This window comes from Silene latifolia, chromosome 5, assembly GCF_048544455.1.
Source record: "Silene latifolia isolate original U9 population chromosome 5, ASM4854445v1, whole genome shotgun sequence".
Taxonomy (NCBI): domain Eukaryota; kingdom Viridiplantae; phylum Streptophyta; class Magnoliopsida; order Caryophyllales; family Caryophyllaceae; genus Silene; species Silene latifolia.
In genome coordinates this window covers 11,296,396-11,318,360 of record NC_133530.1, presented here as the reverse complement: position 1 = coordinate 11,318,360, position 21,965 = coordinate 11,296,396, and the positions used below count along the sequence as shown (strand labels likewise).

The 21,965-nt window shown below is 36.5% G+C and overlaps 2 protein-coding genes across 5 annotated transcripts; both read right to left on the bottom strand.

Moving 5' to 3' along the window:
• Nucleotides 1-391: 391 nt before the first annotated feature.
• On the bottom strand, nt 392-1,981 carry LOC141656690 (non-specific lipid transfer protein GPI-anchored 31-like). Its single transcript, XM_074463683.1, has 3 exons — nt 1,546-1,981; nt 813-839; nt 392-677 (listed from the first exon to the last, which is right to left on the bottom strand). Exons 1-3 carry the CDS (start codon nt 1,889-1,891, stop codon nt 493-495), a joined length of 558 nt encoding a protein of 185 aa, XP_074319784.1. The 5' UTR covers nt 1,892-1,981; the 3' UTR covers nt 392-492.
• A 598-nt stretch (nt 1,982-2,579) lies between these two features.
• LOC141656689 (uncharacterized) lies at nt 2,580-14,609 on the bottom strand. 4 transcript variants are annotated; one of them, XM_074463680.1, is made up of 11 exons: nt 14,408-14,609; nt 13,639-14,006; nt 12,370-12,723; nt 11,861-11,955; nt 11,689-11,771; nt 10,799-10,877; nt 7,772-8,144; nt 7,367-7,685; nt 5,559-6,230; nt 3,949-5,423; nt 2,580-3,598 (listed from the first exon to the last, which is right to left on the bottom strand). In XM_074463680.1, the coding sequence occupies exons 7-11, from the start codon at nt 8,129-8,131 to the stop codon at nt 2,882-2,884; spliced, it is 3,543 nt and encodes a 1,180-aa protein (XP_074319781.1). In that variant the 5' UTR covers nt 8,132-8,144; nt 10,799-10,877; nt 11,689-11,771; nt 11,861-11,955; nt 12,370-12,723; nt 13,639-14,006; nt 14,408-14,609; the 3' UTR covers nt 2,580-2,881. The 4 variants fall into 4 exon arrangements, with proteins under 4 accessions (XP_074319781.1, XP_074319780.1, XP_074319782.1 ...); XM_074463679.1 differs by lacking the exons at nt 13,639-14,006; nt 14,408-14,609 and having other exon boundaries at nt 12,370-12,946; XM_074463681.1 differs by lacking the exons at nt 13,639-14,006; nt 14,408-14,609 and having other exon boundaries at nt 10,812-10,877; nt 12,370-12,946.
• Nucleotides 14,610-21,965: the final 7,356 nt, after the last annotated feature.

The window sequence follows — 21,965 nt, the reverse complement described above, 5'->3', positions numbered from 1 at the left end:
CTAATTTTCAAATTACCTTATCGATTACCTTTTCGGTTTCGATTAACTTTTTCAGTTTTCAAATTCATACCTTTTCAGGTAGTTTTGCCAAACAGAGCCTAAATGTCACATGATGTTATTTGTTTTCCTTTTTTAATCCTATATATAATTTTTAATATCAATCTGACAAAAAAAAAAAAAAAATTAATATCAAATATTGTTATGTTCTTTTATGTCTTTTTACCGAAAATAAGTTGCAATTTCCGCTAGCTTGCCAACACTTTTTGACTTTTTGTACAACAGCTATCTTATCAATTTCTAATTTAGTTGTCTTTTCAAGCTTTAGTTAACTTTTTAATTTTCAGATACCTTGCCACATTTCAGTTAACTTTTTAATTAGTTTTACCAAACAAAGACAAAATAATATATTTAGATATCTCATAATAACCAATAGAAAAACATCAAATGTGCCATGACTACAAAAAACACCACCAAGTCTTCTCAAAATCAATCTTAAAAGCTAGTAATAAAAGCCGTCGCTAAACCAGCAATGATCAACAAGGCAGACACGCCGATGGATGACGAAGAACCATTCTTTGGTGGAGCAGCTACCGGAGTAGCTGTTTCACTGGATCCGATTCCGTCCGAGGGAGCATTGGCAAATGAAGGACCGCCAGCAGGAGCAACAACTGCACCAGCTACAGATACAATGAAGTTTGGTTAACCTTTTACTATAGCAAGCAATACAGATGTACAATTACAATTATACGGTACAACGTACAATGTCGTAAATTCATATTGAAAAAAAGAATGCTAGCGATATGAAAACATACCCGGAGCACTTGCAGGAGTCACGGACACTGCAATCCAACATCAAAACGTAAACAAATCAATGCAAATTCGTAGAAAGAAAATAATCAAAAGAAAACTGAAAAACCTCTTTCAAAAAATATTTTTACATCCCTTTCCCAAAATTATGTTCTTTGGTATGATGATAGAGAGAAAATATGGGGCACCCACCTTTGCGGATGCTCCGCCAAATGTTAAGACTTAAGAAGCCGATATTCTACCTGGTAACACTAGGTTTTTTCAATCTCTATGGTGTAACCTCATTTTTAACAAAAAAATTAGTTTGACCGGCCATAACTCACGATTTGAGTTTCAAAAGCTACGATTTCTTTTCACATTGAAGATATCATAAAGACGATCGAGTTGAAAAATAAAACGTCGCATTTGGAACTTGCCACAAAAAGGTATGGTTAGTCAAGGATTAAAGTTTGACTAACCGTAATTGCCGTAACGGGTTTAGAAAGTGCCAATTTTTTTTTCAAATCAAAGATCTCTCAGTGTGAGACTGTGAGACTGTGAGATGGTTCATCTTTTTACATAACGGGACTGTCTCACAGTGTAAGAGCGTCTCGTGCAATAACTATTACGAGTATTATTTTAGTATTTAAATTAATTGGTTTTTTTAATTTAAAATCCCGCTAATATACTTGAACAAATACACTGAACCGGAGTGAATGGAGGAAATAAAGGAAGGATAAAAGAGAGAGAGAAACTTACAGCCGCATTTGGTAGCAGAAGGAGCATGAACACCACAAGCAGAAGGCAAAGCAAGTGCCTTAGTAACATTCAAAACGACACCGAATTGCGAGCTCTGTTGAAAAGCTTGACAAAGACACTCAGGATTAGTCTTCAAAACTTGCTTAAGACCGCTACAGCAACCACCCTCTGGTTTCTCGGTCGTACTTCCATTGGTTACATATGAGAGACAGTCAGCCATGCTCAGTACCACGCTCGTGCAGTCCACTGGTGGCGCTGCAGCAGCCGTCTTAGCATCCGCTGTCATTGCTGATATCAGTACTGCTGCTAACAGCAGCAGCATTGCTCTTGTGGATGTTGAACCCATTAAATCCAAAAAACTCCGCTTGATATGAATACGGTTTGGTACAGAGCAAAACCAATTGGAAAGCGGGTTTGAAAGTGGGAAGTGTGTGGTGTGTGGGGGGTAGTAGAAATAGAGGAGTTAAAAAGTGTAAAGTGTAAAGTGTAAAGTGGTATAACACGCTGTGAGCATTTGGAGTAATGATTGATGATAATGGCTGCTTTTTTTCGACGAGAATGATGATGACAACTGGAGGGACGGTTTTTTAAACGGAAAAGTTTGAAATTTTGGAGAAAAAGTGTGTAACTTTAATAATCAAAAGAATAACCTGAAAATACTGGTGTAACTTGAATCATTGTATACACCAAACACGCTGTCGATTTCAGATTCGGGAAAAGCCTTAGAAAGCAATGATATACAGAGAGGCAAGTGCCTCATTTATTTACTGATCAGAGCATGCTTTCCTGCAGATGTCTCTCAGAAACAGAAATGCCGGAAAAATTCTATCTTTGTATCCTGCAATGCTTACTACTGTAAGAAAAACAGCTGAATGACAAACCTCTATTCGTATTCACGAATATAAAGTCTTGATGGAGTACAGCTGAAAATGCATTAGTTCAGAACATTGGATTATTGATAACAAAAACCTGCAAGGAAATTAAGCTGTAAATTTGTCATACTGCATAAAAGATCAGGGAGATAAGGGAGATTATGACAAGAAGAAGCACTTAAATGGCAGTTCATCGAACAAACGATGTGCAAAAAACAAACAAATGAAAAAATTACATCGTATCTTATTCACAGGGGATTACACAGTCGCTGAAAGAAAAGACCAATGAGTTTGAAGCTGCTCCTACCAAATAGGAATACTGGGTGTGTATGAGTATCGAGTATGACAGCCGAGGTTTAAGCTTCCCTCTTTTATTCCCCACCTGGTATTTCGAAACTGTGGGATTTATTTATAAGGTAAGTTGACGTATGTTGTTATTGATGAGTGAGGTTCACGGGGTGTGCTTAAACTGCCGTTGCTAATCTTTCAGATTCTCGACTGGTCAGTAGCATGTTTGCATTTGTAACCGAGCGAGGTTCATTGTGCCGTTTGGAAGCTGTTGTTGTACTAATAGAAATTGACCTATCTGCAGGAACAGATGATGCACCATCCTCAGAACTGGCTTTAGTACCACAGCAATTCCGACACAGAGAATCTTTCATCAATTTGCAGGGCTTGTAAAGGAGAGGCCAGAAAAAGATAACAACAATGAAAGCCCCTACAAATGCTAATGCGCACAAGATAATCACAATAATGGCAGCCCATTTAACCTTGGGGGCCATAATTGCATACACCCCCGTCATAAATGCCACAATTGTACCACACAAGGATAGCTGAAGGAAGAACACACACCAGTCGATTAAAGTAGTGGCGTAAGGGTGAGCCTCCCAAATCATTGCACCAATCACCATGAACAACACCATCAAGGAGCTGCACATTGCTAGTGTGTTTGCGATGGAGAACACAAAAACTGCTGGTTGTGTTCCTAGGATGGCTGTCCCATCTTCGTTATCCACACCGCCTGGAACAGTAAGCCCTGCCGCGAAGGTGATGGTGGCTAATAGAGCTGCTACCACAGAAAGTGTGTTGTTCATGTCTTTCAGTGATGTCCTCCGTTGTAGATACTTAAACCCGAAAATTCTAAGGCTTGGGTCCAGCCTTATTTCACGGCACATCTCAACCTGCAATATGTTCAACAGTTACTCGATTCGCACTTGGCTATCCAGCATTTATTGTTGCCCTGATAACCAGTATTTGGGGCAATGGCCATGTCAGACGACACGACAGTAGTGTAATCTGTACACAGATCTTGACACTTCTCCTAGTTGAAAAAATAGAAAGTCTTGCATGATAGAGTATGATTTTGACATTGTTACGCCTTATCCGTGCAATCAATTATTTACGTGTTTTTATTGTTTAGAAGGAATATAATGTGCACATGCTTACTCAGGAATCAGGAAGAACATTTATAATATGCCCTAAAATTATTGAAGGAAATTCTGAAAACAACCATTTGCACGTAGCCACGTACCCATCTAGGCCATTTATCAAAATTGTTGCGCTCCTCGAGTAAATTCAGGACTGTTTTACCATTCGTATCCTTGATGTCGAGTTCAACCCCTTTCGTTTCCAACAATGTTTTTGCCAGCTTAATATCATCTTTCATAATTGCTCGGTGCAAAGGAGTCTGTTTGTCCACTCCAATCTTTCGATTCTTCAACTCATGCACATAGTCTGGATTATCTAACATCTCCTCGTACAAATCATACCACTGGATGTTACGATCACACAGCTCATCGATCAAATCTGGAGCTGTTTTCCCGTTTCTGTTTTTGGTGCTGAGTTCTATACCGTTATTCTGCACCAATGTTTTCGCCAGCGTCAGGTCCTCCTGTTCTAATGCAATGTGCAAAGGAGTGGCTCTGCTGATACCTTTGCGGTTCTTTATCTTCTGCAACTGATCTGAAGTTTCCAACAAATTCTTATACAACTCATACCAGTATCCATTGGTAGATGTGATACTACAGTGTTCTTCGATCAAATCGAAGGCTGTTTTACCATCCTTGTTCTTGATGTCAAGTTTTATGCCCTTAGTATCCTTCAGTACCTTCGTTAGTCTTTCGTTTTTCTGTTCTATTGCGCGGTGTAAAGACGTAGCTCCATTGACGTCTGTCCTATTTTTCAATTCCTGCGTCATGACCGCACTTCCTAACAGATGTTTGTATAGCCCAAAGAACGCATCATCCATAACACAGTTGGCCTCAAGTAAATCCAACGCAGTTTTATTATTCAGATTCTCGAGGTCAAGTTTCATGCCCTTACTATATAGGAGTTCTTTTGTTAGTTTATGGTCGTCGCGTCCTATGGCTCGATGCAGAGACGTATCTTGATTGCTGTCACCCCGATTCTTCAATTCCTGCGTCATAAGTGGGTTTTCTAGCAAGTCTTTGTACAACTCAAAGAACTCAGGATTGACTTTACACTTTTCTTCCAGCAATTCTAAAACTGTTTTATCATTCTGATCCGGAATGTCGAGTGTTATGCCCCTAGTTTCTAACAATGCCTTTGTCAGTCCAATGTCACTGCGTTCAATGGCTCCGTGCAATGGAGTGGCACCATCTCTGTCAAATTGATTCTTTAGCTTCTGCATCACTGGATTCGCCAACATATTCTTGTACTGCTCATATTTTAGCAACTCCATATGGTGAAGAGGCGTTTGTTTGTTGTTTCGACAAAGCTGAATGAATTCTTCTTGATCACATTGTTCAACAAAGGCTAAAACTGTAGATAAGTGACCCTTCGCGCATGCTATTAGCCACGCTGGTGTTGAATCGTTTATCAAAGTACTGTCTCCCTCCAAAAGCAATTTTACGAGCCAACCTTCACCCCGTTCTGCAGCTTGTATAAGGTGTGAATTTGCATCCTTTTTTGAGTCTTTCTCGAATATGGAAAGTCCATTTGTTGCAGGCCTTCCGACACCCTCTGATGTGAACATGTCACTCATCACTTGCAGTAGAAAAATGAAAGATTCGTAAAAAATGACAGACACTTTTATTAAGTTTAGGTAAATCACAAAGAAAACTTGTTCTATAATACAGTCATTAAGATTCGTAATCAAATGACGAAACTAGAGTCTCAAACCTTCACATCTTGAAGCAAAATGGTGGACAATCTTAAGAACACTGGAATGGAGTCTGCCGTTATGTTGTGAGTCCCAGTTTAACAAATCTTCAGCGCTAGAACGTACTGATCTTTCAAGTATCAAACATTTCGATTTTTCACAACCATTTTTGTCAGCGAGATCATAAGCATTTTTGCCTTCTTTATCCTTCAAAGACATTAATTTAAAAACGGTTACTGATAGCAAGTACATTCCTGTATCATCATGTTTCTTTTTGAGGGCCACAAATAATGGTACGTCCTTCTCGGAATTCTCAATGTTCAAAGGATTAACACCCAGTTGATCATTTGAAGGGTGAGACTCTGGAACATCCCACTCTTCAGCCTCGTCTCGGATAGCAGACTCGTAACCTTGTATTAGAAGTTCTGCAATGTCACTGTAACCCTTTCTTGCTGCAATATGAAGAGGAGTATCACCGGATGAGCTTGGATTAGTGTGCCAGATTAGTCTTCTGCATGCTTTATTCCAAGGCCGTAGGCGGTTTCGAGAAGTGCCGTCTTCCTCTAAAAGCATCAATTTAACCAACCATGCAGCATTATCTTCTACAGCTCTATCAAGCACTGTGCCAGCAGAACCAGACTCTTTTACAATCAGTTCAGGATGCTTTTCAAGCAGCAACCTGGATACTTGCTCTGCAGAATAAAGTTTTTAAAGACGGTGAAAAATTGACTTAAGGGAGTCGTAAGGGCAATATGTTGTTAACGGGATTTGAATCCATCTCATGATTACCAGTGCACCACACTACCACCTCTCATTAGACATTTGCAGATATACTTGTCCATGATCCCAATCTAAGCGGATGAAACTTAATACTTAAATAGACTTGGCTTAATTTCAACTCATTTAAGTTCAACTCAGCTCTATCCAGTTCAGTTCAGCTTCATTCAGTTCACTTCAGTTAAGCTCATCTCTTCACAAATTAACTCTTACTTCAGCTCAATTCAGTTCAGTTCAGTTCAGTTCAGTTCAATTTAGCTGAGCTCCATTAAATTCAATTCAGTTCAGTTCAGTTCAGCTCCCATCGGTTGAAAAGAAGAACAAGGCCATAGTCATGTACTCATGTATTCAGTTCTAAAGGTAAGTAATTTGTTTGATCTATTTCAAAAGTCGGAACTATACAAAAACTTAGCCTAGTTGGAGACTGGGCTGTGGAGTCGGATCTATGCATCCTAACCTCTATAAAATTTTATAAACTTAATCAAAGTAAACTTTTTTTTTTTCATTTTTTATTTAAGAAAACTGCAAAGTTTACAAGTAGCACATTTGACCAAAACCTAACCTTCAACATGACTACAATGAGCTATTTCATGGGCAACTTAGTTTGACACTTTGACCTTTTAACATTGGCGGACACAGGGGCACACTATTTTTCCAATAAATTATCATCTATCTTAAAACCTTTTAGGAAAAAAAAAATATTAATAATGAGTATATTTTGGATTTTTTTCGACACAAAAATAATTACACACCGTATTTAACAAAAATTGCAGCAATTTGGTTGTCAAGTAGAAGTACAACCATCTCTAACCAAGTTATTTCAGCTTAGCTTATTTGAACAAAGTAGCTTCTTAAACAAAATGCTAGCTAATTTATTATTGTGCAAGTGTGCTCTATTAGCATCATGAAGGAGAGCTTTACTGCCTACCCGGCTCAAATCCAGACTAAACGGGATGGTCTACACACACAAAAAAAAGTAATAGATATTTACGGTCTCGTACAAGACTACAAATAATTGTGTCAGATTAGGAAGTAAGAAAGGGTGTCATACCATTGGACTTGGATGCATGATGGAGAGGGTTTGCCATATCATCATGCGCACCGTTGAGACGGTAGGGGAGACCGGACGTGAGGATTTGTTCAGCCAAAAGTGAGAATCCGTCACGTATTGCACAGAATAAGATGCTAGCGCCCTTCTTGTCTAGAGTCATTGTGGAGATCTCATCCAAGGAGGAACTCTCTAAAAAATGTTTTTCCCTTGAAACTAAGTACTTTGCTATATATTCGTGCGTCTTTTTTGTCCTTTTGATCAAGCAACAACGTAATGGTGTTTTTCCCTTGGAGTTCTTCGTCAACCATGGGGGTGTCCTCTACAAAATTGAACGAAAAAATAAATACATTCTCAATTAAACGGTCTCATGTAGTGTAGGCAGACTTCAATTGCTGAAAACATCACCTGGGTACCAAGGGAAGTGGAGGCGGTGATGTAGGCATTAACCAACAATTTGACGATGAAGATATTACCTTCAATGGCCGCGTAATGAAGAGGGTTTGACCCTTTTGATGTATCAACCTGGCATATATATTTAACAATCACTTGGGGTGGTAAAATTCTTAGAGCTTCTGACAAGAATGTGTAGTGATTCTTTTTTACCGCCCTATGAATCAAGTTACCACCCGCCAACTCTTTCCTGCTCATAACATATGAATTCAATTTCTCAACGTTGATTGCGTTAGTAACTCCCCTTAAACTCTCCACATCACCTATTGTAGCTGCCTTCATGAGGCGGTCCATTGAATTGAAGTCGAGCGTCATATATAACTCCGGCCTTTGTCAATAAATTAGCCACAAATTAAAATTTGAGTGTCGAATGTTAGACACTGAGTATATATACTCGTACTCGGTATTAGTTAAACTATGTAAAAATTGATGCAAAATGTGTCACTGTTCACCAAACGTCAACATACTTCCTCCATTCAATTTTACTCTACAACTTTGCTTTTTTACATTTGCCAACGCGTGTTTTACGCGGTAAATATCGTTAGTTATGTATTTGCATATTTTTAATGTACTCGTAAGGACGAATCAAACAAGATCACACATGAAAATATTTTCACTTATGTATTGAGGGAAAATCGAAACTAAATGTCCACTTGTGAATAGTGTAGAAAATAAAAAGTGGTAGAGTGGAGTTGAATGGAGGAAGTATTATTTATCCAACCAATTATCCGCCATGTTTCCGAAAAAGTTATACACTTCGACCTTGATTGTCCTTCTAAAAATCATTTCTTCTTTGCTTGTTGTGAGCAAAATCTTGATAAATAATAATACGGAGTAAAACCATTAATTAAGAATAATGGTTGGTGTACTTCCTCCATCCCGGTCATTTGTTTAACTTTAATTTTGGCCCCATATAATATGGTCGTAAAAAATTAACATGATTTTATTCTTACCGACCATTGAGTTTTATCAATTGCATACTTTTATAATTAACAATTTATTGTATATTATTTTCTATGTAATTTTATTTAAAAATGGCATACTCTACATGTTTTAAAATGGTAACTAATGTATTAATAGTAGGCTAATGTACGAATTATATAAAATTTACTCATCTCATGATTATCAAGGTCTCTAGTGGCCTAGTGGTATTCAATAGTGCATTTCAACTTTTGTTAAACTTGTTGGTACAGGGATCGACTCTAATGTGAAAATATCAACTTTAGATTGAGATCTTTTTGTTGTTGTGGGTGGTTTAAACAAGATTATTTTTGAGAATGTTGAACTTAAACATAATAAAGAAATCCATTGAAAATTTAATCAAAAAAATGCCTTCAACAAGGTTTGAACCCGCGCCGTCTATCCAATCATGCAAACGAATATACTACACCGCTATGCCACTCTCCTTGTCTTGTTATAATTTTCAGTCTGAAAATACAAATTATGAGGCCCTTTACCCCATTGGGCCCTGGTTCGACAAACCGAAATGCACACCTCATAGGCCGCCCCTGGGAAGAGGAAGGGTTCATTTGTGGGTATTGTTATTGAGGGACAAGTGGACAATAAGTTATGTGAATGATCAAATTATCCTTTAAAATATTCTCAATATAAAAATGTAAACAAATGAATTACACACCTATAAATGGAATAAGTAAATAAATAACCGGAACGGAAGGAGTAATACTCTATTAAGTACTCGTACTTTTTGCTTGTTGAACATATAAATAGCAAGCGTGCATAAGCATCAAAGCTGAACAACAATTATGAATATGCCTTCTAAAATGATTAAATAAAGTGATACGCCATACAGGGACGAGTCCAGGATTTGTTATTCAACATCTAAGAGTATCAATGTATTAATTTAGGGAGCGGACAAACTTAAGTAGTATAGTAAAAAAATCAATTTTCATATGTTTTTTCTATAACGTGTAACACCCGCTACACCATTCGATAAGGTGGGCTCGCAGCTGGTGTCATAACATTTATAGAATTTAAAAGGAGGAAAAACAGAAACAATAAATTACATACCTTTAGTTTCTAAGAAGTGTGAGATTTAACCAAAATATGCTTACAAAAAATATATACATTCTTCCTTTACTGGGTTAGGATCAAGTTTTGGTGTTCGCCGCGAAAAAAACAGTGCTTTTATGTTTTTATTATCAAATGTTTAATCCTGAGTTTTTTTTTTTTTTTTTTTTTTTTATAATTACACGTGTACTTTGCATGTGTAGATATTGATGCCAAATTGTTGGAACTTGTGATGATGGTGTTTATTTGGAGTCGTCCTACTATCCTAGGACATGATCTAAGGAGGGAGGTGGGTCATCCTAATCACAAATTAAATACTCCCTTCGTCCCAATCAATTGTTATTTATTGTTTTTGGTGCAAAGATTAAGGAGAGAGGTATGAATAATTTTGGACCACACAAATCACATAGCCCGATATGCAATGAAATGTGATCCACAAAAGGTTGTCAAAAATGAAAATAGATAACAATTCAATAATACACCCCAAAATGGAAATACATAACCATTGATCGGGACGGAGGGAATACCAAACTAATATGACCCGTTTGCAAAAGAGGTCAAGTATGACCAGTAATTTTCATGTACGACGGTTTGTTTCGTGCTTTTTGGCAAACAGTGATCAGTTAAAAAAAAATGGTTATTTTTTAGTTATAGAAATTAGTCACTATTGAATAAAAACTGGTTCTACTATTTATCAAAAAATAGTTACTTTTTTCTCGTCACACGTACAACTCGTATATTAGTTATCACCTCTTTTATTAAAACTTGATCCAATTAGTTATACTTTGGCCATTTTATTTAGTTATTGAGACTATACTTTCTCGTCACACGTACAACTCGTCAATCCCTAATCATAGACACCGCCCAAAATGGCCACAAAAGTAAAGACCCTTCCCGGAAAAGTTGTAAAATGTACCCAATAATACGGCAAATTAATACACAAAAGAGACTTACTTTTTGTTGTTACCTGGTTATTACCGGGAAATCACATATGCCCGAATCAACTTGTCAAGGCAGCCACAATGGAAATACACTGCATGGGAGGAGGAGGACGATGATGTAACACAAAAAAAAATCCACTAGCTCTCCATTCATACCAACTTATCATAGTTATCAAATGGCATGTATTATGTATATATATTTTTATAAAAAATTGAAAAAATTTAAATGTAACAGGGCATTTAAAAATAATTGTGAGCTAACTGCCACCATCATTTCATATACTCCGTATAAGAATTCAGATAAATTAACACAACGTATTCACATGCAAATCCAGCATATCGTGAGCAACCTATCATCCACTGTCGCCTGTGTCGTTTGTGTGCCTACAATAGCCCTAATACTCACAAAAGAGTTCTCAAACCCAGGTTGTATGCTAATTACTCCCTCCATTCCGGTCAATTGTTGTCCTTTGGTTTTGGCACAAAGACCAAGAAAAGAGGAAGGGGCCAATTACTAAATGACAAGTGGAACAAATTGAGAGTGAATGATCAAATTGCTCATCAAGTTCATTCTTAAAATAGAAAAAACAACAAATGACTAAGACACCCAAAAATAGAAAAGGACAACAAATCACCGGGACAGAGGGAGTACCATACAAACTTTTCTAATACAAGTGATATAACTAGGCCAACTAACTCCCATTGCGGTTGTATCGTCTGTAAAATAACTCGACAAGATAAATCCCAAGTAGGTAAATATACACAATGACACGTGTCATGACAGTTGAGGAGACATGGAAACAAAACCAAAAGGTAGTCTGTTTCAAGTACATATAGAATCAATGATGAGCAAACTAGAACCTCAACTTTGTTCCAAGTATGATACAGGTCAATAATTCCTACCTTAGGACCACGCGATTGTTCAACCAAGTTGAGATTTGCCCTTCCAATTTCCAAATACCCTCTTATGACCTTCAGAAGGATGTCTGCAAAAACCAAAAGGCCGGCTGTAAACACTTACTAGAATTGGTTTCATCCTGCCAGCTACGATAATGAGCAAAGCGTACAGGCATACCTGGACAAAGTAATAGTGACTTCTTAAACTAGCTTATCAGAAATGCCCGCCCTGCCAATGAGCCATGAAATATGATAGTATTCATCACAAGTGCCCTGCACATCAATGACTTTTAAGAATTAAAACTCATACAACTAATCTTTGTACAAATCATCATAAGATCGTGATCACAAATTACAATTATAATCAAGATCATGAAAAAAAATACAGTGATTAGTGATACAACTGATGTCTTACAACATTGTACATCACAAATTGCAACAATTATAATCAAGATCATGAGCAAATATGCGCACATTTAGAAGTCTAGCATGATTTGTTCCGTGAATAGGGGGCGGGAAGAACCCAATCACAAGTTCTTAGAGAAGACTTACTACTTGTTTGTAAGACGGTCTAAAGGTAAACTTACTGTCAATTTGTCAAACATAAATTCTTAGGACTAATTAAATTGATAATGTTATCACTTTCCAAGTTATAACTAATAATGAAAAACCATATCAGTAGATTACCATATCTTGCTCCAATCTAATATATGCAGAAAGATAGTCACCTATCTTTCCAAATATATCTAGTAGTAAACTCGTCTCTTTTCTCACATGTAGATCTCTGTGTTCATACAAGTTCCTGTGCACAGTGTGTGCACTCGTAGAAAAGTGTCACGGTACCAGCTACTCCAGCTTTGTGAGTGAGTGATGTTGGAGCCAAACTGTGCACTAACAAGGTTAATGGCAAAGCTCTTTATGGGCTACCATCAGCAACGCACACAACTCAATCATCTTTCCTTCTTTCAAATATAGTAGAAGTTCAAAGTAGACATCTTTCATCTTCCGCACAAGCAACCTTATAGTCTCCAATATATTCCTCTGTCAAAAGCAATAGAAATAAGAGCAAGACACCATCGTATAAGAACGATAACATTAAAATGTTTGAAATATTTAGTTATGGAAGGATATTAACTAACAGTATCTTTGGTGAGGAAATGGGTTCATTATCAAACGAAAAGCAAATGGATTCTTTAGGACAAATAAGTGTGAACAAACAAGAAAAGCAACAGAAATCCATTTTTACAAAAAACAAAATTTACATGACAAAAAAAAAAAAAAAGTGGAAAAAGCTGAAGCTTAAACCTAAAACACAAAAATCTATGATACAATCAGACTAACCAAATCAGATAAAAACTAACAGAGAATAAAATCTGGGATTTTTTACAACCATCAATTCAATCACAGATTATGACACAGCAAAAACACGATTACTCTTTAGTCTATATGCATACATACTTACACATCAATAAATATGTGGGTCTGTGGATGAAAACATATAATTCCGGATATGGGAGTACAACTAACAGGTACATAATAGCTCAAATATCAAGGCATTTTTTATTGGCCATTGGCTAAGTTCGTACTTATCGGGATATAATTGGTCATATCAGCCAGGAATTAGGCATAGTGGTCATAAATAATTAATGACCTGCCCAGACTATCCTATCAACAAATTTGTGTGTGTGAGCACACGAGCATGGCGCACACACATGCACATGCGTGAAATGGATCAAACTCTATGCAACACGACAACAATATATTCCAACTAAAAGGTAGATCTGGAACACCATACAAACTCGCTGTCACAGAGAAGCACCACAAGATCAATGGCAGACTTATCATCCTTCCAGTTTCGGAAAAGATAATGATCCTTGTGCAAAGAGCAAACAATCACACCACGGAAAAAGAATAGAAGAGCAACAACTATAGATGTTTAGAGTAACAAAGAAATACCGAATATTTTCAAGTGCAACATTGAGTGGCAATGTTGCCTTAATTTTCAATTCATCACAGTCTCTTCTGTCGTCAGCCAGAAAGCAATGCAGTTTCCCCCATTAAGCAATGCAGTCGCGCAGCGAATGGCACGACAATAACATAGCAACTTCAACAATCTCGTCTTGAACTCGGGATATTTAGAAGAACTATAGTCAAATTTTTGTGTTTTCAGAAAAGAGACAAATTCTTGCTTATTATCAAGTACGAATGAGGGTTTCCAATTGTAAACCGACTCCAAAATCATTTGTTCGGGTTCTTAGTAATAAGGTGATAAATTCAGGCTCATTATCATCATCTTCTTCTTCCAATTGCATTATTCCAGGATTCTGCGCTTGAAACAATCAATCACGAGTCGGGTCAATTTGGTTTCGGGTCATATTATTTGGGTTGCGGATCAATTTTGTCAGGTCAATCTTCGTCTAAGTAGCTGCTAAAAAGCCCTGAAATTCGAAACAAAACTAGAAAAAAACGATTTATCTATTGAGGATGACGAAAATCAGGGGTTTCGGTTTTGATCCAACACAAATTCTCATTTCCGATGACTAATTGACTAATATCTGTCTTAAATTTAAAACGGGTCACACATAAGACAAAAAATAAAATGTATAGAGATTAACAATGGGTTGTCATATCTATGCAGGTGGGGTGTTATTTGAGCTGTTTCATTCTTAAGACGGATATGAAAGAACCTTCAGAGAAAATGGTAAAAAGGGAGAAAATAACTTACCTTGTTGGGAAATTCATCCATGGTTTTGGCGGTAAAATAGCACGAGTTTTTGATTGTGAAGGAACAAGGACGGACCAAGGAGGCGAAGAACACCGAACTGGAAGACTAATTGTGAAATTAACCTGAAAGTGTGTAAATGTAGAGGGTAAACAACGGTAATTAGGCCGCATTTAGGGCTTGCCTGGAATCCTTGTAATATTTCCGGGAGTAAATATTCTAATGAAATGATTAGCAGGGAGTTTAATATAGGGGAAAATGTATGTGAAAAAGGAGCATACATCGGAGTATTACCTCACAATTTACTTGTTTTTAAGCATATTTGTATTTTTTTTGAGCTTATTAAAGTTTATAAGTTAGACTTTATTTTTTATTTTCCGTCAAACTTAAATTTAACTAAGAGCATGTTTGGCATTGATTCTTAAAAATGAGTTTTTGTTTTTTCAAGCTTAATTTTTCAAAAGTGTTTTTCAAAAGCAGAAACAACAAATAGCTGTTCTATTTCTATGGGCAAAAATATGGATTTTTAGCTTTTGAGAATTTTTGTTTAACTTTTAGAAAACAATATGTTTGGCCAAAAAGTGTTTTTGAGTCCATAAACACTTTTACAAACTAGGCCAAACATACACTAAGTTTATATGTAATGTTTTTGAGTTTTATCATAGTTTTTTGAGCTTAATGTTTTAGTGAATAAACTCAAAAATTTTATAATAAAACTCATAATTTTTAAAACAAAACTCAAAAACTTTATTATGATGCTCAGAAACTATTAAACTTGTGCTAGTATATCGGATGTATAATCCATTTACTAAAAATATATCCCTAATTTTTAGATTTGGCATATAAGGGAGATGATCCCCAAGTTTGGTATAGGAGTAATTAAATGAACAGCCCGTCTTGCTTGTGACGGAGATACCCGTTGCAAGCTTGCGACGGGTTGGATAGTGCCGTTTTAATGGTAAATGGATAGACAATATGCACTATGTAGGCAGAGTAGTCAGTGGGTGAGAAGACATTTGGAGTAAAAAAAATAATAAATACCCTTCCTTTCCCAATGCTTATTATTTACCACAAATTTAAAACACCACTTTTAACCTAATTATATTCATTATCTTACCAATCCCTTTTCATCTTCTCTACCCACTTCTCTTTCCCCTTTCAAAATTCTCAGAGAAATCTCATCTTTCTCATTGAGATTATTCATACTAGAGCTGATCAAAAGCGGGCTTGGGCCGAACATGGGCCGGGCCTAGCCGCTAAAAAAGTGTCCGACGGGCCGTATTTTAAAGCCCGAGCCCGCTTAGCGGGCCATTTTTCATTGTCCGTGCCCGCCCACTTCAAGATAGCGGGCCGGCCCGCGGGCCTGACTAAAATAAAATACAAAAATTAGTGTTTCTATTAAAACACAAGTTTGTTATCGCTACATCCCCTAAATCTTAACAATTGTCTTTAAAAGCTTACCCTTAAAAAAGCATACTAATTTTCAAAAGATAAGCTTACTAGATTTTGGAAAAAACACAAGTTTGGCAATGTTCTGCTACAAACATCAAAAGTTCATTTTTGCCTCGGTATTTGTGCGGCACTATTAGCGGTTACATACACTCCCGTGTAAATACTTGAAGATAGTATATTTATACAACAATCCCGTTAGCATGTCCATTCTCGGAGAATCTTTATACGACAAGTGTAAATATTGACAATCTCCCACTTATACGTAAGGTATAAGTATTCATTTGCGCTACCTAATTGGTTTAGAGTGTACAAATTGCAAATGAAATCAGCAAAGAAAGTCCGAGAATTGAGGGTTTTTATGAGGTCACTATTAATAGCGGGCCTAGCGGGCCGCCCATGGGCAATTTTGCTTAGTCCAAGCCCGTCCATTTATTCTAGCGGGCCTAGTTTTCTTGTCCGTTACCCGTTTAATTTTTGATTTTTCTTGTCCAAGCCCGCTATTTTAGCGGGCCGAACGGGCTGGGCCAAACGGGTCGGCCCGCACTTGATCAGCTCTAATTCATACACATGAAACAAAATCCAAAACATTATCATAAAAAATGGTAACAAAACGACAACCAGTTAAGAAAAACACAAGAGCCACGAAGGCGGGTGATGATGTCGGTGGAGGTATGTCTTTTTTTATTTATTTTCTTTTAATTTTTTGGGTTTATGGTTTTGATTATAGTTCTATGATTTTAGTAATTGAGACATGCAAAAAATGGTAACAAAACGAGGAGAATAGTTTATATTTAATGGTTTTTATGATAATGGTGGTTTTATTATATTTAATTTGTTCTTTGCATTTTGGAGTTTTAAAAATGGTTTGTTAATTTTGTTGGTGTTAAGAAAAAAGTGCTGCCAGGAGTGTCGGCGAAAGGGAAAAGAAAAGGTAAGGCAGTGGTTTCTTTGATTATTCCTTTTTTTTATATTTGTTTAAAAACGATTTGTGTAATTTGTTGTCATTTTCACCTTATTTGTGTAAATTTAATAGACAAGGACAAAGTCATACAAATTTGAATGTTCGCTTATTGAAATAAATGGTTACATGCTGGTCTTGAAATGACGACATAATAGAGGCTTTATTTCCACAACTTTTAGTGAGAATGGTCTCATATTGAGTAGAATTGTTGACATGTGTCAGAGTATTTGTTTTATGTTTATTAATGTAAGATGTTTACAATTTTCTGAAAAATGTAACACGGGTACAATTTATGACCATTTTGAACTTCAATGTTATATAACTGAAATTATCTATCTTTTGTCTCTTTAAGTGTATTTTATGGCGATTTTCACTTTGTTTGTGTACACTTAACAAACAAGGAGAAATTATACAAATTTGAATGTTATATTTTGAATTAGTTTGTGTTGGTTAAAAATTACAATAAACTGAAATCATTGTTAGGGATTATGTGAATATGTGGGTTAGTTTAATATTTGTTCTTCCTTTCTATTTTTGACATAATGTTAAAATATTTAACATGATGTTATCCATTGTAATCAATATGTGACCATTTATAAAAAAATTTATGGTTACCATTCGTTGATTGCAATGTTGTATATTGTGTGTAGATCTGTTTCCAAAATTGGATGACAACATAGAGGAATATTAAAGCGATCTCTGTTACGCACAACACCATGACGCTGGAGTTCGGTGGAGAGGCGGGTGCTGACGAGGCTGAAGGATCAGGAAATGGAAGTAAGATGACGGTTATTGGTGGCGAAGGAATGACAACTTGTTTACATATTTGTTTACATGTTTATCCGTTATGTTGTTCACATTTTTATCAATAATATTACCAAGTTGTAAATATTCATATTGTTCAAAAATGACATGTCCATTGTTCACATATTCATTTATTATGTTAGCAAATTATTTATGTTAATTTAAAAATGTGAACATAGTGAGCATTTATATTGGTAATTACGAATATAATGTTAACATGTTTGAAAACAATTTACATATTCATTTATTATGTTACCAAAAATATTGTTCATATTTTTATCAATAATGTTCACATTTTTAGTAAAAATGTGCTATTAATGCATCATATAATACCAAAGAAAGGATGACAACATTATCAATAAGAATGTGAACATAAATCGAAGAAAGTTTTTTTTTTTTTTTTTTTTTTGGCAGCAGTAAATAAAGGTATACCTACATAAAGTTCGGGCAAACAACGCCCATATTACACATGCAAGTAACCGTCACTACGATACAAATATTAAAACCTAGCAAAAGACCATGTCGGATAGAAACATCAAGTTGGTGGAGTACGAAAAAGTGGACGCAAGTCTCCTTATCGACGTTGTGCGAGCAGCTAACATCTCCTGAAAGCCTCCGATGCATGTGAGATGCGGAGTGACGAGGGCGTGGTGCACTTACGCCACAAGAGCGTAGAAAGAGATGGTGGATGACAGGCAAAAAGCTGTATCCGATGGAGCATGGGCTCCTACACCAAGGCAAACGAACTCTACAGTCACACGAACGACGGATCAACAAACCCAGCACGTACACAAACCACATCAAAGGATTCCCTGCGGCCAAGTTTCTGTCCATAATTGCTATAAAGCGCCGTCGACTGACAAATCCAACCCGAACCAGACATCGATCTTCATAAAACCGATTTATTATACCTAGAAGCTCCCCAAGGATAAAGGGACAGGACACCCTAAACATCCATGAAGAGACAACAATAGCGATAACCAACACCCCGAGGAAGGGACAGGACACCCTAATCATACTCGAAAATGCGGCTAGACTTATTTGAAAAAACGATAAACAGAAAATCACCATCAAACAGAATTGAAAATCACCACATCCGTACCAACCACAAACATAGCCACTTCCAACTCCACCCTACCCAACACATCTCAACCAAAAAAACCCCGACCGACCCCAAGAACTCACACCACCCAAAAAAAGGACGGACACAGCAAAAGAATGACACAGTAAAAAACAGGCCACCAAGAAAACCAGCAAAGGACACCCATTTCACCAATCGAAACCTCCCAGGACCACCGCCTTACATGCAAAACCACCTACACAGCCACCCAGACCAAAGGACCAATTGGTGAGGGAAATGGGGGGATCACCAATCGGTCCCAAACTGACCCGTAAAAAAACATTGACGACAAAAAACAAAGGACCGATTGATGGGGGAAATAGGGGATCACCAATCGTCCCAAACAAACCCAAAGAGCTATGCTCTAAGAAACCCAAGACTAAGAACCGATTGGTGGGGGAAATGGGGGGATCACCAACCGGTCCCTAACCGTCCCAAAAAGCAACAACTCGACACAACAAGAAACAGGCCAATCAGCAAAACAATCCACTGACACAAACTAAAGATGACGGAAAACCGCCATACAAACTGCCATACAACCCGGATTCACGCACCAAAGCAACACCAAGAAGCCGACAGAAGGTCGACCAACCCGAGACTTACCACGGAAAGGGAGGAGAGGTGCATGTAAGGTTTCTCAGCGACAGGACGAGGATCGACGGGACGGGAGCCCCATGGTCGAGACGACAACCACGAACAGCCCAAACACACAAAAATCCGTCACAAATCATAGGGGTGAGAACCAAAAAGGATCATAGAAGGGGGAGATGTGGGAGATCGCCGGATAAGGGCCATAGGATGACCCCATCACCGGCGATCGGATAGGGGAAGAGGAGGGAATGTGTGGTTGATGGAGGTGGCGGCGCAAGGAAGCTAGGGTTTTTTGTTTTTTTTTGTTTTAGAGAGAGGAGGGAGCGTTTAGAGATAGGCTTAAATCGAAGAAAGTTGGAAATGTTATTACACACTATCATAAACTGTAAATATAATTCACATAATTATAAACATTACATGTTTATCAAACTAAAAGCGTTATGGTAAAATAAACTGTTACACATACAAGTTCTGATCACATATAGAGGATATAAACACCGTATGTTCATGTTCAGATATAAAAAAAAACATGTTTCTATTAATGAATCATATGTTACCAAACAAAGGACGGTAACATTCTAAATATAGATGTGAACATAAATCGAAAACAGTCGAGAATGTTGCTACACGCTAGCATAAACTGTAAACATAGTTCACATAATTGTAAACATAACATGTTTACCTAACTAAATGCACTATACTACAAGAAAAACAAATCACAGGAAATGCACTAGCCAACAAAGGCAATGAAGGCAGGTTGCCAGAGCAACAAAAAGTTCAAAACTACACACATTCAGATGATAATTGCCTACATATTTAGATGTTAAATAATTACATATTGATTCATCATAAAACACTGAAAAAATATCGCTCCTTCATGTCACTTTATAAAACAGTTAAAAAATCTTATGAATGTTTCAACATTCATAATTAAAGATTTTAAACTAGCCTACTACCATTCTTATGTTTCCCTTCACATGATTATATAAAGTATCTCTCGACTTCGGGTGTGCCAGGCCCGTTGACTCTGCGAGATGTTGCTTTCCTAATGCTGAAACCGACAGCATGTGTGTGTTTCCGATACATCTCGTAAATAAGTTCCTATATCTCTGCTTTCATTCCCAATAGTGCCTTGGAATAATCATACATGCAGAAGTTTACAGGGTGACATTAGTCCTAAAAGTATATACATTGATGAGATATATAACAACATGCGCATTTACATTAACACCAAAATATTAACACCATTTGAGTTTACATAATATGCTGTACAATTGATAGGGTGACATTAAGTCTAAAAGTATGAACATTATATTAATTAGATATACAAGAGCATGTGCCTTTAATTAATATGATGTACTATATTTGACATGGTTACATTAGCACTGAAAGTAGAGACATTAATAAGATTTACATCAACGTATGATCTGAAAAATAATGAATGAATCTCTATCAAATTTGATGGACCAAAAAAATTAAGATTTTTTTGGTATTGATTTTTTCTTACCTTCAATAAATGTAATATTTTGATGTACAAATTTTAATAATAATGTTAACAATAAAAATAAGAATGCTTTTTGGGTCGGGGTAAAGTATCCATCGCCTTTCTTGCCATCGGAATGTTGATTTTTGACTGGCAAATAGATGAAGATGATGATTTGTTGAATATGAAAGGAAAGTTATTTGTGTTTTTGGAAAAAAAAAAGTTAAAAAGAGGAATTTGGGTGGATTTTGATTGAGAAAAAGCAACAAATAATGGATATAAAAATTAGCTGATGAACAAAGGTTGAGAAATTATTAAGAGAAATTGATAGAAATGAAAAATTGATAAAATAATGAATGAATGAGTGTCAATCAACAAATTCAACCACCTAACATCTACCCATCATACCCCCCTTACTCTAGTTGACAGGGCGACATTTGTCGTAAGAGTATAGACCTTTATGAAAAAACCACCAACATGTGCATTTATATGAACTGACATAATCTAGTTAACAGGATCACATTAGAAGAAAAAATATAGACATCAATAAAATACAACACAACAAGTGCATCTTCGTCCGCCATTTTTTTATCGCAAGATTTTTGAGATATTAAGAACGTAATTTTTGACAATTGATTGTAAGATGAATATATAATTTTGAACAATAGAGAGCAATGAATGAGATTTGGTTTTTTTGTTTTCTTACAAATGAAACAATAGGGAACTGAAGAAGAAGAAGAAGCCTAGCATTTATGAGAGAGATATGACATTAAAAGCAAGACGGACTTATTGCAAATAATTTTCAATAAATAATGGGCCAAGTACTGATATGTACAACCTTCCATAAATGCGCAAACAGTGGCTTGTCCCTTTCTTGTTTCCCCGACCCGCGATTAATATGGTATGTAATTGACCCGTCGCAAGCTTGCGACGGGTATCTCCGTCACAAGGAAGAATTTGTGTTAAATGAAACTCTATGTAATATCTTAAATCAAAAACTAATTTTAGCAAAAGACAAAATAATATAAGTTCTCCGAAAATTGTCATACGGAGGACAATGTTTTCCACCAACATTATTCAAAGTCGTTAACAAACTAAAAAAAATATCATCATGTTTCATTCTATCAGAATACGCCATTTGTCAAACACA

Bases quoted from the DNA above. Each gene is read 5' to 3' on its own strand.
- LOC141656690 (XM_074463683.1), bottom strand. From the start codon at position 1,891: ATGGGTTCAACATCCACAAGAGCAATGCTGCTGCTGTTAGCAGCAGTA. The intron at 840-1,545 runs GTAAGTTTCTCT...GTTGGATTGCAG, and splicing joins TTCTGCTACCAAATGCGGCT to TGTCCGTGACTCCTGCAAGT. The intron at 678-812 runs GTATGTTTTCAT...TTGTATCTGTAG, and splicing joins GACTCCTGCAAGTGCTCCGG to CTGGTGCAGTTGTTGCTCCT.
- LOC141656689 (XM_074463680.1), bottom strand. From the start codon at position 8,131: ATGACGCTCGACTTCAATTCAATGGACCGCCTCATGAAGGCAGCTACA. The intron at 5,424-5,558 runs GTTTGAGACTCT...TTCTACTGCAAG, and splicing joins TTTTGCTTCAAGATGTGAAG to TGATGAGTGACATGTTCACA. The intron at 3,599-3,948 runs GTACGTGGCTAC...AACATATTGCAG, and splicing joins TTGATAAATGGCCTAGATGG to GTTGAGATGTGCCGTGAAAT.